Source organism: Chiloscyllium plagiosum, chromosome 4 (genome assembly GCF_004010195.1).
Source record: "Chiloscyllium plagiosum isolate BGI_BamShark_2017 chromosome 4, ASM401019v2, whole genome shotgun sequence".
Taxonomy (NCBI): Eukaryota; Metazoa; Chordata; class Chondrichthyes; order Orectolobiformes; family Hemiscylliidae; genus Chiloscyllium; species Chiloscyllium plagiosum.
In genome coordinates, this window is record NC_057713.1 from 60761649 (window position 1) to 60780666 (window position 19018).

The 19018-nt window shown below is 38.0% G+C and overlaps 1 protein-coding gene across 3 annotated transcripts in view; it reads right to left on the reverse strand.

The window, feature by feature from the left end:
- prkdc (protein kinase, DNA-activated, catalytic subunit) overlaps window positions 1-19018 on the reverse strand; it is a 247590-nt gene that overhangs the window by 194860 nt on the left and 33712 nt on the right. For all 3 annotated transcript variants that reach the window (XM_043688292.1, XM_043688291.1, XM_043688290.1), the window contains 8 exons: window positions 17605-17757; window positions 14956-15071; window positions 11152-11308; window positions 8563-8649; window positions 7148-7267; window positions 3717-3873; window positions 2251-2354; window positions 2058-2148 (listed from right to left, as the gene is read on the reverse strand). In XM_043688292.1, coding sequence (XP_043544227.1) covers window positions 2058-2148; window positions 2251-2354; window positions 3717-3873; window positions 7148-7267; window positions 8563-8649; window positions 11152-11308; window positions 14956-15071; window positions 17605-17757 — 985 coding nt within the window. The remainder of the gene's footprint in view (window positions 1-2057; window positions 2149-2250; window positions 2355-3716; window positions 3874-7147; window positions 7268-8562; window positions 8650-11151; window positions 11309-14955; window positions 15072-17604; window positions 17758-19018) is intronic.

Genomic DNA, 19018 nt, shown 5'->3' on the forward strand with positions numbered 1-19018 from the left:
TAATTTAGGGCAAACAGTAGATGTAAAGTATTTGGAAGTCCAACAGGCATTTAATAAGGTACTGCCTTGTAAGGCTACTTAAGATAAGAACCCCCGGTGCTGGAAATAGTATATTAGCATGGAAGGATGATTGGCTAACTAACAGAAGACAGAATTAGAATAAAAGGTACATTTTCAGAATAGCGCCGACAACTAACAAAATACAACAAGGATTGGTGCTGGGGCCACAATTGTTTACAATGTGTATGAATGATGTGGAAGAGAGAAATGAATGAACTATCACCAAGTTTGCAGATAACACAAAAGTAATAAGTTGACACCAAGTCTTCAGAGATATATGGACAGTTTAAGTGAGTGTTAGGTGATAGACAGGATATGATATGGGAAAATGTATGGATATGGACTTTGATAGGAAGGTGGCAAAGAGCATTTGAACAAGAAGCTTACTACCTAATGTGGGTATTTCACAAGGCCATTAATTCCCATATTAATTCGGTGGGTTCAAACATGGATGGTGAATGAATCAGCATTCATTCATAAAACTTATATTTTCCATTTGGCATAAGTGAAGAGGTACATGAAGAAAGGTAAGATCTCTCTCAAAAACTGGTTTTAAGGTGATGAATGCTATTTAGATGCAAATCCATATCAAAGACCTTTGTTTAAAACAAAAAATTTAAAAAGGAATCTGAGTACAAGCTGCATGGACATCAAATTCTGATGCTTATCTATCACTTCTAGCCAATGAGGAACTGGAAGCTGGATAACATGCTCACGAGTTTGTCATTGACGACAACTGGTGACACAAAATGGAGGAGTCTGTGAATTGGTTGACCTTTAACATTTCCTTCCCAACTGTGTGAAGCATATGATATCCAGGACATAAGGACAAACCTATCACCCTATGATCCATGTGTCCTTACTTACTATAATCTGCCTGTACTGCTCGCAAAAAAGCTTTTCATTGTACTTAGGTACACATGACAATAAATCAAATCAAATCAACCTGTTTCATTGTCAATTTACAGGAATGTAAACAATTAGGACTCATGGTTGTATGTGTGTATCAAGAAAACAACAAATTAAGTTACAGAAAATGAACATTTAGGTTATTATTGTTATTAAACTAATTGTTCCACTGGTTATTAATTCCATTCAGCTCTCGCTTGCAAATAATTATTTTTTCCTTTCAAGCACAAAAGACTCAATCTAAATCAGCAAGAGCATTGAGTTCCATTATGCCACATCATACCATTAAAAAATGAAGTTAATATGAATACTATTGTATTAACTGGATATAAATTTATCTATGAAATCTAAAGTCAAATTTAGAACAAATATAATTAGGAGAAAGTGAGGACTGCAGATGCTGGAGATCCGAGCTGAAAAATATGTTGCTGGAAAAGCGCAGCAGGTCTCCTGCTCCTTTGATGCTGCCTGACCTTCTGCGCTTTTCCAGCAACATATTTTTCAACAAATATTATTACACAATATACGGCAGCGTTATATTTCCTTCCCTTTTGACCTTTGCACCAAGATTGGGGAAGGTAATGTTTTCACCCATTTGTTAGTTTATGAACAATTTATCTTAGAATCTTACAAAAAGGTTTAACTAAACTTGGTACATGAATAGGGCTAACATAAGGGCAAGCTAATTAGGTTTTGGCAGTGATGCAGATCCTGGAATTTTTTTCTTAAAGAGGTTTTCTCAACTGGAGGAGATGGAGAAAATGGAATTTGTAAATTTTAGAAACATTACAGGCTGTTTTACACTCCCATAGATAGTCTCAGCTCCTGTGGTACAACTTGTCACAGCTTCCAGAATATGAGCAGAGGTTTCAAAATTTGTGGAAGTGGACTGGGTTTCTCGGTGGAAGCCTCATCAGCTCTTCATAAAAGAATTTTCTTTTACAGCTTTCGAGATAAAGAACATCAACCAAAGCTTCGAGGAAGAGTAGCATAATTGCAAAAACATTGAGTTACTCATTGAGCGGTAGAATATACACTCTGTTATGTGCCCTCTTCACTTGTATACTTCCAATGGTTGTTACACCCACCTGCAACTAGGCTTCGATTGATCTGACCCCCGAGGGACCCAAGTAACCGCACTACTCTTTTCTTCACAGCAGCAGCAGGGGTCTCTTCACTCTGTTTCACAAGAAGCAAAACAAAGATTTCAAAACAGTTTAGTATTACCCACAAATCATTAGGAACAGGCTATAGAAGTAAACTTCAAAAAAAGTCACATACCATGGAAAGGTCCCTTGCATTTTTCAGGCGGCGTATAAGAACTTTGTTACCACCTTTACTTGAAGTATTCATGCTCATCATTTCCCAATTGCTTTCAAATTCATCTAAAATGAAATTTGAAAAAATGAAATATCAAAAATTAAAACTAATTTAAAAAAAAAAGAATGATTGCAGAATTCTGAAACAAAGCTTGGGCTAAAAAGTGCAAGTATGACCTGGGTTCAGCTGATAGCCCTCAAGCCTCTAAGTAAATCCCGCTCCCAAAATTTGGGTAGTTGATCTCGGTTGATATTCCAAGAAGGGTTGCACTGTCAGCGGGGCTACCTTTCAGTTAAGATGTTAAAATGAGGCCAGATTTACTTCCTCTGTCTGACTCAATAGTCCATTGCTATTCAAATAAAAATAAGGGAGACCTTCCAATTTCTAGGCCAACTATTTCATCTAATTTTGATAGAAGTACATAATAAATTATTAAAATTCAAATGACCAAATTATACAATAGAGATCAAACAGATGTGTGGTTTCAGTTCTGTGCAAGTAAATGGAGTGAGAAAATTTTCAGTGACTAAACACCAAATGCAAACACAAAATTGTGGTCTATCCAACCAAGTTTCACTCTGGAGTCTGACTTATCCAGTATTACAATTTGTTGGGATCATAACACTTCAAAAAAAGACATTGTTATTCTTTTCATTGATGTTTGAGCAAGCTTTCATGGTTGCCTTGTTTCCTACATGACATCTGTGTCTAGACTGAAAAAGTAAAATGACAGTCAAACACATTCAGAATGTCCTGAAAGCTTCAAAATATGTTTTTACATTGTTGGGACTAAATGAATAGATATTTAAGCATTGCCAAGTGTAGATCAGTATTAGTCCATTTGAAACTTGGTAAAATATCCTTTGAACTGCACTGCATTATGAAATGACATTTTAAACAGTCATAGAATATCTGTTCTTCATTTTCAATGAATCATTTCATCTATTTACTTTACTTGTCATATTTTATTTTTCAAGATCCTGATGCTCTGAAATTCTTTGTTTCCTTCCTTTTCTGTTAAATCAGCAAGTTTTCAATAGTCAAACTTGGATGTCACCTAATTGCAATTTTTGGATTTATTTTGTTTTTCAAGTTAATACTCCCTAAATTGAGTCTTCATCCATCACGCAAGCTCTGAATAAAACAGCTATTGTGCATCTGACTATAAAATTCCTCCAGCTTTGTCTATTTTCTGTAAACTCACTTGAAAGCATACATTTCAACCAGTTAACTAAAATATAATCCAACAGTTTTGCATGATCTGTGGAGAAATCACAACAATGTGCACCCAACTGTAAAGCTTACAAGACTGAATCTTTCTGGATCATTCTAACAGTCAATACTTTTACATTCCCACTGAACAATTTTATTTAACAAATAAAGTGTTAATTTAGTATTAGAGACAGAGACAAACTGAAGGATCTTACTTGAAGCTGCTGTTTTAAGGTAACCATCCAGGTGTGGTAAAATGTCTTTGTAATAAGGCTCAATGACATGCTTGGATATACGAGTTGACCAATGCTCAAGAGCATCCAATCCAGCATCAGCAAGTGGGATGTGGCTAAGGCCAAGTTTAAATGCAGTCTGATTTAGGAAGCAGTGGAAAGAAAGTCAAAGAATAATTGAATTTTAACGTTAATTCAGTCCACCATTACCCATGCTATCTCTGTCATACTGTAACTTTGGCTTACTAATGATTTGCACAGAGAGTTTAGCATTACTTCTGTCCTCTTATGTGCATTTATAAAATCTAGGATTTCAAATACTTGTTTTTTCTTTGTTTCTGAAGAACTACTGACCTGTCTATGTCTTTGAAATTGATACAAGTAATTTAAATATATGGACAAAAGCAATCAGGTAACCACTGAGCCATGGAGGACAGCACTGATTACATCCAGAAACAAAAAGAGAAATTGCGGGAAAATTTCAACAGGTCTGGCAGTCTCTGTGGAGAGAAATCAGGGTTAACATTCCTGGTGCAGTGACCTTTCTTCAGAATAGTTCTGAAGGAGGGTCACGGGACACAAAAGATTAACTCTGATCTCTCTCCACAGATGCTGGTGAGATTTTCCAGCAATTGCTGCTTTTGTTTCAGATTTCCAGCATCGGCAGTTTTTTTTTGTTTTTTTTTCTACAGATTACATTCTGCCACCCTAAAAACACTCATTAACCACAAACCTATTTGTTTCCCTTTTAACCATATTCCTATTCATGTTGCTTCATTTATTACATTCCCAATGCATTACACCTTAATTTTATCTACAGGTCGCATACTGATACTTCTTCAACCGATAATCAATATTCACAATATCCATTCTACATCCTTAATTCACTGCTTTTTTAAAAAAAACTCTTGCATTTTAAGCATTATGTGCTATTTACAAAAGCATGCTGGTTGTCTTTAATCAACCTGTGTTTTCAGAAAATATTATATTCCCAATTATGGGTTCTGTAAGCTTATTCATTACAAATAATAGGCCATATATTCTTCACATAGAACTTGCAGCACAGACACAGATCATTTGATTCAACAGGTCCAATATTTGTCTTCAAAATGCAACTGTGTTAGTCACCTCAATTACTCCTTCAGGAAGCAAGTTCCACTCTCTGGAGAGAAACATTACTCCTGAATTTCCCACTGGAACTATTAGTAATCACTTTATATTTATGGTCACTTGTTCTGGTTTCTATTACCAGTAGAAACATCTTCTCCCTGTCTAATCTATGAAACACTTGCGTAATCTTAAAGACAGCTATCAGGTCACTTCCAGTTTCTTTCCATGGAGAAAAGAATCATAAATGTTACATATCATGAAGATCAAAACAGTGGAGACCAAGGTTTATACAAATATATAGAACTGTACAATGCATTGGCACACTATATCTGGTGTCATCAAAAAAATATATACATGGAGGTTAAACAGTGGAGGTTCATAGAATGATTTCAAGGATGAAAGATATACTATGTTAATGGGTTTACATTCTCTGAAGTTTGGAACAAAGAGAAATGCTGTCATTGAAATATAAGATTCTGAGGAAGTGTGACAGGATAGATGCTGAAAGGCTTTTCCCTGGCTCTATAGTATAGAATCCAAAACCACCTCCCATCCTCTTCCTTCACTTCTCTCTAATCCCTGGACACAATCAAGTGCCAAAAGCTGACTCACCAGTCGGCCATTCAATCTGGCTGGCTGTAGCCAGTGAATAATCTCCATAATCTAGTCAAATCATGCATCATAGAACAATACAGCACAGAACAGGCCCTTCGGCCCACTATGTTGTGCCGAACATTTGTCCTAGCTTAAGCACCTATCCATGTACCTATCCAATTGCCGCTTAAAGGTCATCAATGATTCTGACTCTGCCACTCCCACAGGCAGCGCATTCCATGCCCCCAGCACTCTCTGGGTAAAGAACTTACCCCTGACATCCCCCCTATACCTTCCACCCTTCACCTTAAATTTATGTCCCCTTATAACACACTGTTGTACCCAGGGAAAAGGTCTCTGACAGTCTACTCTATCTATTCCCCTGATCATCTTATAAACCTCTATTAAGTCACCCCTCATCTTTCGTCGTTCCAATGAGAAAAGGCCTAGCACTCTCAGCCTATCCTCGTATGACCTATTCTCCATTCCAGGCAACATCCTGGTAAATCTCCTCTGCACCCTCTCCAAAGCTATCACATCTTTCCTAAAATGAGGTGACCAGAACTGCACACAGTACTCCAAATGTTGCCTTACCAAGGTCCTATACGCTGCAACATCACCTCACAACTCTTGAATTCAATCCCTCTGCTAATGAACGCTAATACTCCATAGGCCTTCTTACAAGCTCTATCCACCTGAGTGGCAACTTTCAAAGATCTATGAACATAGACCCCAAGATCCCTCTGCTCCTCCACCTTACTAAGAACCCTACCGTTAACCCTGTATTCCGCATTCTTATTTGTCCTTCCAAAATGGACAACCTCACACTATCCACAACTCCACCAATCTTCGTATCGTCTGCAAATTTACTGACCCACCCTTCGACTCCTTCTTCCAAGTCTTTAATAAAAATTACAAACAGCAGAGGACCCAGAACTGATCCCTGTGGACCTCCACTTGTAACTGGGCTCCAGGCTGAATATTTACCATCTACCACCACTCTCTGACTTCGACCGGTTAGCCAGTTCTCTATCCAACTGGCCAAACTTCCCACTATCCCATGCCTCCTGACTTTCCGCATAAGCCTACCATGGGGAACCTTATCAAATGCCTTACTAAAATCCATGCACACTACATCCACTGCCCTACCCTCATCCACATGCTTGGTCACTTCCTCAAAGAATTCAATAAGACTTGTAAGGCAAGACCTACCCCTCACAAAGCCGTGCTGACTGTCCCTAATCAAGCAGTGTCTTTCCAGATACTCATCAAATTCAGCAGGTGACAAGGTAAATTCATAACTGCCCCAATGTGTACATCTAAGTTGGGAAATTACTTCTAAATGTTTTTCAATTACAGTGGTCAAAGTGTATGATTATGCAAGACCCAGTATAAAGGCCAATATAGAACTTATTGACAAAATGTCAAACATGACAAAATGAGACAAAAGCTGGCAACAGGAAGACAAGGCTTATGCATAAATAGTAATGCAGTTTAGAAACATACACAGATAATGACCAAGTGAAATAATGAATTCCAAACTGAAATACTATCAAGCAGGTTTCACTAGACAGAGAGTAAATGTTATTTTGAACATCCAAAATTCAAACTACATAACATGAACAACTAAGCTGACATTTGGTATTAAAACATAGTTCTGAAAAGTACTATAAAGTACAAAGAAGATTTAAATTGTATAATATGCAAACCTGCAAAGCTGGAATAAAAGTCTTTATATCAAGTTCAATTATGTCATATGGTAGAGAGAGCACAAATGTTAGGCATGAAGCCAGTAACTCATCCTTGTACTGTTTCATTCTGATTGCTACCTGTAATAAATGACATAGCAAAGTTCAGGTTCTAACTCATTGTGCAATCAATCCTTATATATCTTATCAAGTTAAAAATATGAACATTAACAGTTAGCAAAAGTTTATATTAATATTAACATTTCTAAATAAAACTATGGTTCAGTGATTAGCTCTGCCGGTTCACAGTGCCAGGGACCCAGTGTGAAGTTTGTGTATTCTCCCACTACCAATGTGGGTCTCTTCAGGTGGTCCAGTTTTCTCCCACAGTCCAAAGATGTGCAGGTTAGGTGGACTGACCACACTGAATTGCACATAGTGTCCAGGCATGTGCAGGATGGGTGGATTGACCCTGGGAAATGTAGGGTTACAGGGATGGGATGGACGAGGTTTGAGGCGGGGGGGGAGGGGGGGTGTCTGGGTGGGATGTTCTCCAGAGAGTCGGTGTGGACTTGATGGGCTGAATGGCCTGCTTCCACACTCTTGGATTCTAAGTATATCATGAATGCAATCTGTTCTGAAGACTACTATCAATTGCAACTTTCAGTTAAAATCCAAGATATTAATTGAACCTCACCCAACAATATTGAAAAAATAGAAGATCATTCATAAATAACATTTGGTGAAACTGAGTTAAACCATATTAAGTTAGTCAAGAGTTTCCCATGTTTCCTAAGCTAAAAATAAACTAAAATGTAATTCCTCCTGCTTTACATGGATGACAGGAACCTCAATGACCAAAGAACAACATTCGGAGTTTCTTCATTTTATATGCAGCTCAAGCCTGACAAAATCCTTTTTCCATCATTTTGCTAAATGACTTTGTTGTCCTGTTTTTAAGGATAGTAACCCTAAAATGTTGCTGTCTCACCTCCAGCAATACTTCTTTAAAAATGTACAAAATAAAAAAATCTAACTGGTTCATTAAGTTGCTAGTTCTGACAGACAACATGCAATCTGCATCATGTACCTTGGAGCTACTTGAGAAATAAACTTCTGCTTTTACTTACGTAAGTGCTACCTGACGTCAAATAACACGTTAACAAATCCAGCAGGTAAAGGACTGATCTTAAAACCTACAGATAATTTATGCTAATCTTTTCACTGACATTTTTCTAGTTATATTAATAAATACAATATGCTCAATTTGAAGTTGAATAATTTAAATTATCTAATTATTTAGCATTAAGGATGAAATTCCCACTCCATTTTATTAACTACTTAATGTAGATTCCGTTCAGTGTAAAATGGTTTTTGAATTATCAATGCTAAATCATACAGAACTTGCATTCAACAGCATTTGAGATGATTCTCACCTCCTTTCCAAACTTTCCAAATAGCGCAAAGCAGGCAAACTTTTCTGGGTTCTTGGGACACTGTTTTCGGGTTTTTGGGTTGACACCCTGGCAAAACACAATTTTCCCTTTAAATCAGATACTCAAGCAATAACAAAACTCAAGCAGCAAGCACATCAAAAGCGTGATTTCTCTGTGGATTCACAATGTTGGTCAGAAAATGTGGAGTCTTGGGACTGGTAGGAGAATGAACAACAAGCTAGCCATGGAATAGAAGAAACAGTGGCGATGTTAATATATATGAGACAAAATAATGGTACAAGGATCAGAACCTCACAAATTATGTTGATGATCTGGAGTTAGGAACTGGAATACAGAAATCCATGGATGACACCAAATTGGAAGCTTTAGCTGATACAAAGGAAGTGAGACGATACAGGACAACATTAATATATTTGCATAATTTATGTATACTTGATAAATTAATTAAAATTGAGAGAGGTTATAAGAAAGAATAAGAGGAGTCTTAATGGAATGCAGAAAAAAAGGGAACTACATATACATAAATGACTGCAAATAGCATGCTGGTTAATAAGGTCATAAGACAGCAAACCAAACGTTCAACCTCAAGGAACTAAGAAGAAAAAAAGCTACATTAAACATATTGCAAACCTTAGTTAGACTACAAGAATACTCTGTAACTTGTGGAATAGAACTGCTAAGAGAATATAGAGGATTTAAGTAGCTACAAACAAGATTCACAAGGATGAATCCAGACCTAAGAGGATATACTTATCAGAAAAGATTAAAAGATATCATTTCTCTCGGAGTGATCCAACATGGGTCTTTGTGATTTTTAAAGGGATTTATAAGATAAACATAAAGAAAACGACTCCAGTTGTCCAAAACTAAAGGCTGTAAATATGAAATAATCAGTAATGAGTCCAATCAGAATTTCAGAAGAAATGTATTTATCCAGAAATGAGTAATTCAAAGCATGCTGTACATTTGTTGCAACATATTTTTAACGAAGTTTAAGGAATTCAAATAATTCACAAAAATGGCCATTAATTAAAACCTTCCCATGGCAGCTTTTGAGCAAAAGACAAAAAGAATAAAAGAGAAGTACAACACTGGAACAGGCCCTTCAGTGTTCCAAGCCTGTGCCAGCTAAACTAAACTAAAAAAACAAATCTGCCCTTATTCAGTCTTTCTAGTGAAAACAATTCTACTTTTTTTAGTCTTTCCTCATAACTAATGCATCAAGACCAGGCAATATCCTGGTGAACTTTCACCAACGCTTCCACATCTTCCTGGTAGTGTGGCAACCAAAGCTGCATACACTATGCCTAACAAGGGTTTTATACAGCTGCAACATGGTTTGCCGACACAAGCATGCCACATGCATTCTTAATCATTTTGGCCACCTGTGTTGCCACTTTTTAGGAACAGTGAACCCGCACGCCCAGATCGGTCTGTATGCTAATGTTCCTAAGGGTGCTGCCATTTACTGAATAAATCCCACCTAAAATTTGATCCTCCAAAATGCATCACCTCATATTTGTCCAAGTTGCCAATCTATACTCTTGCACAATCATTGGCTCATCAGTATCTCAACCAGTCTCGTATTATCTGCAAACTTACTAATCAGACCACCCACATTCTCCTCTGGATCATTGATATATATAGTACAAACAACAGAGGATCTAAGACTGATCACTGTGGAACACCACGAGTTACTGGTCTCCATTTTGAAAAACACCCTTCCACTTCTACCCTCTGTCTTCTATGACAGAGCCAGTTTTGTATCCATCTGGCCAGCTCACCCGGAGTCCTACGTGATTTTAGATTTTGTACCAATCTGCCAAATGGGACTTTATCAAACGCCTTATTAAAGTCCAGAAAAGGTGCATCCACAGTCCTTCAATTATCTTTGTCACCACTTCAAAAAATTCAATCACGTTGGTGAGACATGACCTTCCCTGTACAAATCCATGCTGTCTGTCAGTAACTAGTCTATTTTCTTCCAAACGTGCATATATCTTGTCCCTCAGTATCTTCTCCATGTGCTTCCCCACCACAGACATCAGGCTCACCAGCCTATAATTTCCTGGATTATCCCTGCTTCCCTTCTTAAGCAAGGAAACAACATTAGCTAATCTCCAGTCCTCTGAAACCTTGCCAATGGTCAAAGAGGATATGAAGATATCTGCTAATGCCCCAGCTATTTCTTCCCTTGCCTCTCGCAGGAACCTGGGATAGATCCCATCTGGCCCTGGGTACTTGTCTATCCTGATGCAGTTTAGAATATCCTAAACTTCCTCCTTCAACATATTAACAGAACAATAGCAGAGGCAAACAATTGCTTTACAATAATTTTCTCAGCTTACCAATGACATATAAGAGTTTGAGCAAAAATTAGGTTTTCTCCAAGATATGAGGGAAACTGATCATTCAGTTCCCTGGGTTGTTCTAATATGCTAGATAACAATTGACTTCAATGCGTCCTTCATGGGGATTTCTGTGAACTTCACCTTTCAGACAAAGCATTTTATACAAAATAACAAACAGAGATAATAAAAGACAACTAAATGTATATACTTTCATTACCTCAAAATACTTAATTTTTCGGGCTATTTTCATTGTGACTGACAGAAGCTTGTAGAATCCACTGACGAGGGGAAACTGTGTTGATCGTAGAATGAGCTCATGTCCAAATCTATACACCCAATGTTCAAAGAAGTCTGTATGCTTTTCTAACAATTCCCTGATTTAGAAAACAATTGTTTTGTTTGAGTAACTGAAAAAATATTTAAATATTGCAAAACAAACCACAAATAAAATTGTGCAGAGGTTTAAAGGTGCATAAAGGAAGAAATAATGGGAAGTCATCAGGAAGGTATGGCAATAATTATGAGGGGTGATTTTAACCTATATATAGACCGTATCTATGATAACATCAGATGGGCAAAGGTGGCCCAGATGAGCAGTTCATTGAAAATGTTTGCAACAACTATAATATACCTGGCATTTTGTAATGAGATAGGATTAATTAACAACCTCATCTTGAAGATGACTCTAGTCAGCAGTAAAGATAATATGCTTGAATTAAATATTCATTTGAGGGACAGAAGAGTGGATCCAAGATTGATATTTTAAACTTCAATAAAGGCAACTACAAGGTGATGACAGCAGTACCGATTGAAGTGAAGTGGTGAATTAGGTTACGGTACAAGTCAATACAGGTGCAATGGTAGACATTAAGGGTTCAGAATACAAGAAAAGTCCAAAAGGGAGGGTTCACATTCTGTGGTTAATTTTTTAAAAATTAAAAGACAGTATCAAATTTACTGAAATAGGAGATAATTATGCAAAAATGGCTATCCGATCAGAAGATTGGACAAAATATCAAAAAAGCAAAGAATGACTAAGAAAGATGAGGGAAAAACTAAAGGAATGAAAAATAGCTACAAACATAAAGACAGACAGTTAGAGTTCCTACAGATTAAAAGAAAAATTAAGCAAGTCTTATAGAAAGTGTCTGGGAGATTAATAGCAGAAATCAGGGAAATAGCAGTTGATTTGGCAGATATTTTGCATGTAACGGGTACAAGTAACATCCCAGAAATGGCTGTAAATCAGGAATTGGAAGGGAAGGACGAATTTAAGGAACATACATTCACCAGAGAGGTAGCATTAAACAACTTTTAAAGCTGTAGGTTGACAAGTTTCTGAGTATTGGCGGATTTCATTCCAAGGTCTTAAGAGTTGCAAGAAAGATAGTTGATGTGTTGGTTTCATTTTCTAGAACTTCCTAGGTGAGGGCACATTCTATTAGAATGGAAATTAGCGAATGGGGGAGACAGAAAATTATAGGGCAGTAAGCTTAAGATCCGTCACAAGGAAGATGTTAGAAGCTATTATTAGAAACCTTATATGGCACTTAAAGAAGCAACTGGGTTTTGTGACAGGAAATCATTCTTCACCAATTTTTAAGAGTTCTTTGAGCAAGTTACATACATTGTGGTTAAAGGGGAACCAGTGCAAGTACCGCATTTAAATTTCCAGAAGGCATTTGATAATCAGCCAAATCAGGGTCATTGCAGAATCCTAAAGGGGTAACATATTAGTATTGATAGAAGATTGGCTTGCTGTAACATGCCGCTGGGGCCTCAATTTTTTATAATTTACATAAATGACTTGGATGAAGGGAACAAAAGCATGGTTACTACACTTGCTGATGATGCAAAGATACAAGAAAATGACTTGTGATGACAGCATAAGGATAACAAAAGGATATAGAAGCTAAAGTGAGTGGGCAAAGATCAGGCAAATAAAGTATAACTTGGGAATTGGAAACTGTCAATTTCTATTCTTCCTGTCAAAATGAAGCATATCATCCAAACAGTGAGAGACTATAGAACTCTGAGATGGGTAGACTAGGTGTCCTACTATGTGATTTGCAAAAGGCTTGTTTATTGCATGTTTATTGAAGGAGAATTTGAATCCAAAGATAGAGAAGGTTATACTTTAGCTATAATGGGTATTGGTGAGACCACATCCAGGATATTGTTTATAGGTCTCCTTATTTAAAGGAGTAAATAAGTTGGAGGCAGTTTGAAAAAGGTTTACCAGACTAATACCTAAACAGGTCTCCCTGCAAGAAAGGACCTACTTGCCATAGAGGGAGTGCAGCAAAGGCTTACTAAGCTGAAACTGAGAATGACAAGTTTGTTCTAGAAGGACAGATTGGTTCAAATGGGCCTGTACTCACTGAAACTCAGAAGGATGAGAGTGGATCTGATTGAAATATGTAAATTTCTAACAGTGCTAGGAATACTAGACATAGGGAGGATGTTCTTCCTGGCTTGAGAGACCATCCACAAGGATACAGTCTCAGTATATGGGTAGACTTCTACAACTAAAATAACATTTAAATTCTTCACTGAAAGGGTAACAAACCTGTGGAATTATCTCCTACAGAAGGCTGTGCAGGCCAAGTTACTGAATGTATTAAAGAAAGCGATAGATAAAGATTTAGATTTTAAAGGTATCTGGAGGTATGGGGAAAAGCAGGAATTTGGAATCGAGACAGAGGATCAGCCACATTCATAATGAATGGCGGAGCAGGCTCAAAGGGCTCAGCCAACTAATCCTAATTTCTATGTCTATGAGGAGAAGTTGGACACGCATGGCTTGTATCCACCGGAGCCTAGAAGGTAGGAGGCAGCTTCATTGAGCCATTTAAGATCTTGACAGTTTTGATAGCATGCATATGGAAAGCTTGTGGAAGAATCTCGGACTTGGCTCACTGTTTAAACATGACTACCATCCACTTAAAACATAAGAGCAGTATTAATCGACTTTGGCAATCTCTTCCTCAAAAGGCCATGGAAGCAGAGCCTTTGAATATTGTTTATGCAGAGCTAGATAGATCCTTGATGAGCAAGGGGAGAAAGATTATTGGGCCTAATAGGGAATATGGAGTAACCAGATCAGCCATGATCTTACCCAGAGGTAGTACAAACTCAAGGACTAAGTAGCCTTCTTCTACTCATATATTTGACACTGGATGTATGAGTGCACTGTGCTCTGAAATCAATGTTTTGCAGTAAATTCATCATAAAGCCCTTAAATATTAAATATGTTTCAAAGTAAGGTGGAAGCTGTACATCACTAATGTTAGGTTTTGGGCATTGTACGTTGCCCCACCAATGAAGGGGGATATGAAGAGTGATCATGACATACATCCAGTCAGTTCTGCTATAATGCAGGAGTTCCATTCACTTGCAATCCCATGTTTTAAGAAAATTGCATAATAGTCATGCCATTTAAACTAATGGGGCTGGAATGGTGTTAAAACCAATATACACTTTAAAAATTCGTCAATTGCATTATAGCGAATTCGCATTAACAAAATGCATGTTATAACAGAATGACCTGTATTGTATAATCAATTAAATCCTACTGCTCACAAACCTATTTAAATTATGATGTAGACAAGGACAATCTTGATGGTTAACTTCTCAAGTCATACTTCAGCTTAAAAGTTATGAATCTTTTGAGTTGTTATCATTCTGAATGATGTAGATATTTTATCCACCAACAGGAGAGATGACATTTGTAGTTGATTAGCAGATTAGATCAATCAGAGCCAAGTCTAGTTGGAAAACCTTGGCTCACTGTTCATTCACTAAAGTCCCCATCACCAATGACCATCACCCGATTCTGAAACACATTCATTACTTTAATACTTTTTGGTGAATTTATCTGAGCGGTGACTTCAAAGGACAGCTAAGAAGTCCACAGAAAATAAGGAAACAATAGGTTACAACAATTTATTAATGATACTTATTGTCAGAAATAATTAAACTGACGTTTATATTATCACTTTATTAATAGCTGCATACTCACCCACAGAACTCTACTAAATTGAAAAGAGCAGTGAAATCTTTTGGTTTAGTCGGCTGCAGGTTTGCCGATGGATCTGTTGTGGGGATTACAATACTGCTGTTGATGTCACCTGAACCCTGCAAAGCAATCAGTGAACTTCACTTAATGGCATATCTTTCAATAAATTATTTGAGCTCTGCACCTAGTTTCTGCAACGAATCATTGCAATGTTTTACGATTTTTAAATAGACAATTATTAATCAAATTAAAATGCAATCTCATCCATCATTTATGGGAATTTAATTTAAGCACCACTTTTAGGAATACACTTTTTAATAGTTTTTATTTGCGCGTCATACGTGCAGTGCCAAATGCACAGCTCAAGTGGCTAAAATTGCACCTTTTTTGCTTCTCAATGGTTGCACTATTTTAGCAACTAGGAGATACTGAGGACTGCAGATGCTGGAGAAGTCAAAGTCGATAAAATGTGGTGCTGGAAAATCATAGCAATTCATGCAGCATCTGAAGAGCCAAAGAGTCGATGTTTCAGGCATAACCCTTGTAGCAACAACGAGAAATATTAATAGTTCTTTTAGATTAGATTACATTAGATTCTAATGATTAAATTACATTACAGTGTGGAAACAGGCCCTTCGGCCCAACAAGTCCACACCGACCCGCCGAAGCGCAACCCACCCATACCCCTACATTTACCCCTTACCTAACACTACAGGCAATTTAGCATGGCCAATTTCACCTGACCTGCACATCCTTGGACTGTGGGAGGAAACCGGAGTACCCGGAGGAAACCCACGCAGACACGGGGAGAACGTGCAAATTCCACACAGTCAGTGGCCTGAGGCGGGAATTGAACCTGGGTCTCTGGCGCTGTGAGGCAGCAGTGCTAACCACTGTGCCACCGTTCCTTTTTAACCTTTCCCTTTTTTTTGTTCACGTAATGCTGCCATTGTGGCAAGATCACATTTATTTCCTATCTTTGATAAGAAATTCATAAAATAGACATCTAGAAGCACTGGGTAGAAATTGAGTCGACTAGGTCTGAATCACTGGACTCTCTAACTGTACGCAATTTTAAACCAACAGGTCAGGCAGCATCAAAGGAGCAGGAGAATAGACATTTCGGGCATAAGCCCTTCTTCAGGCTTATGCCCGAAACGTCGATTCACCTGCTCCTTTGATGCTGCCTGATCTGCTGCGTTTTCCAGCAACACATTTTTCAGCTCTGATCTCCAGCATCTGCAGTCCTCACTTTCTCCCAATTTTAAACCAGACAGTGATAATGCAAATTAACACTAACCTCTAATCTGCCATTTATTATGACAGGTGGTGAATATAAAAGCAGGGATGTACTTCTGAGGCTGTGCATGGCTCTGGTCAGACCACACTTGGAATATTTTGCACAGTTTTGGGCCCCATATCTCAGGAAGGACATACTGGCCTTGGAGCATGTTCAGAAGAGGTTCATGAGAATGGTCCAAGGATTGAAAAGCTTAACATATGAGGAACGTTGGAGGAGTCTGGGTCTACACTCGATGGAGTCTAGAAGGTTCAGAGGGATCTAATTGAAACATATAGAATACTGAATGGCCTGGACAGAGGAGATTTTGGGAAGATGTTTGCATTGGTAGGAGTGACTAGGACCCAAAGACACAGACTTAGAATAAAGGGAAGACCTCTTAGAATGGAGATAAGGAGAAACTCCCTTCAGTCAGACAGTGGTGAATCTATGGAATTGTTGCCACAGAAGGCTGTGAAGGCCAGGTCATTGAGTATATTTAAGACTGAGATAGATATGTTCTTAAATGTTCGTGGGATCAAGGGTTACAATTATGATCAATACAGAGGAACCTTGATTATCCAGCATTCATTATCCGAATATCGGATTATCTGGCAAGATCGTAATGTCCCGATGCTCGGCTAAACTATGTTATCTGGCATTCGATTATCCGGAATTCAATTAACTGAACGTAACACGTGTCGTTCAGATAATCGAGGTTCCTCTGTATAATGAGGTTTTAGATACACCGCAAAGAAAAACAATGGGGCGGATTGAGTAGTCTCTACATGAAGTGTGGTGGCAGGCCAGAGAAAGCCTGCTGACTGGTGAGCATCGCAGCCAATCAACAGACTTGACATTTGAAGTCCCACCTGATCAAAAATTGCCAGAGGCCAGCAGTTACTGGGAACTGCAAATCATCACTGGAGACCCAGGATGGACAGCCAGGAAAGGTTGCACTGAGTACATGGTAAATATTTTTCCATATCATTGTGGGGTGGGGCTCTCAGGTGGTTTGGGGGGGGGGGGGGGGGGGGGGAGGGGAGGGGGAGGGGGGCAGTCAGCAGTCACATTCCTCACCTTGTAAAAAGGTCGGTAATCAGGCCAGTAGTGAGTTGAGCTCTTACGTGGCTATTCACAGACCAATTAAGGAACTTAATTGAGCCATGAACTTTGCCACCCAGACTTGATTGCTGAGGTGGTGGATTTCTCAGCAGTACCAAGCCAGCTTATTTCCCCTTCCTGTCAATTGTAGGGAGAGGATAATCCCAGCCAATAGCTCCAAGAGTCTCAGAATATATTGATTAAATTTCCAGTGATCAAATGTCTGGACGTAGAAAACACACTGTAATAAAGACAAAAACAAGTAATACCCCTTCTTCATTCGGGCTTTGTTTGTCCACTGACAGATCCAACTTTTCAATAATCTTGAGCACTGATTTAATAAATTCGTCATACAGCAGCCGATTTAAAGATTTCAGGGGAGAATCAAACATCTGAAATGTCTCATAAATCAATCCAGATTCCTTAAAAATATAAAACATCAAAAATGTTAGATTTATTTTCTACCCGGAACAAATCTCATGCTTTGATCTTCCAATGCCTTATATGCTTCACAATTTCAACCCTGACTACTCAAGAATTAAGTTATACTTCTGAGTTTTAAGATCATATTACTTTTAACTATAATTATGGGGGAAAACCTGCAGTGTCATTGAGTCCCTTCATTTCTGTCTAACTGAATAGCTAATATGTACTATTATACAGATCATCAAGATTGAATACAGTTGAAAGCAAGACACGATAAAAGCGCAATGATTACATTATTTCGCAAGTTAGATTTTCAAAGCTCATGAATTGTCTTGGGAAGATTGAAGGTTTTCTGGAAAAGTATTTGCAGTACATGGTGAAGAAATAAGTTTTTGAATTGAATATTCAAGCTTGGAAACCGAAAGAAGGAGTGGTGTAGATAAAATAGAAACAGGGAAGACTGGAATTAAAGGAGGAAGATTTCAGGATGCAGATAACTGATGGATTACATGGAGATAAATTTCTGCTTTGTGTCCTGATCGGGACTGAGATGTGCTAGAACTGCTTCTCCATAGAAGCAATATTCAGGTTTTGAAAAGATTTAAATTTTATAATTCGCTCGGGCTGATGGTATAGGGAGCAGCTGGTGGCAAATTATTCCTCTCAAAAGCAATCGCCACACACCTTGGAGGCAGCTGTAGCAACGAAGGGCATGTAGAAGATGAGATTGTCTGATGGTTCTAAAGACCTGTTACATGTGACCCCCGTTGTCATGGTGCAGAATAACTTTAAAGGTTTCTCAAATTCAGAAGAGTTAATGCAGCCTCGTGCTGCTGTTCACAAAGTAAGAGAAGCCATGCTGTTAATTATTCTGGCTAGCGATGGATAGATTTACAAAAGCAGAAATTTAATTACAATGGCATTTTCCTAGAATACATTGACCTCAAACATTTACTACAAATGGAAAGTCTAAAAGGTATTTTAAAAGTATTTTTAAGCTCTGTTCAGTGAATGGTCTCATAATCATGGTACAATGTTTGTGAAAAAGGACAAGCAGGTTGCTCAGTGCATTGTGAGTTAAGGCTAAGCTAACAGGTTTTCCATTTCCACCCTCACCCACCGAGTCCCAGAAACAAAGGGAAACAGGCAAACCATGATCATAATGACTCCCTTCTACTGTAATTTCAAGGAGTAATTGTACGGTTGCTTACATAAAAGAGAAAGTGAATTATTTAATATAAACAAATGCAATGCCTC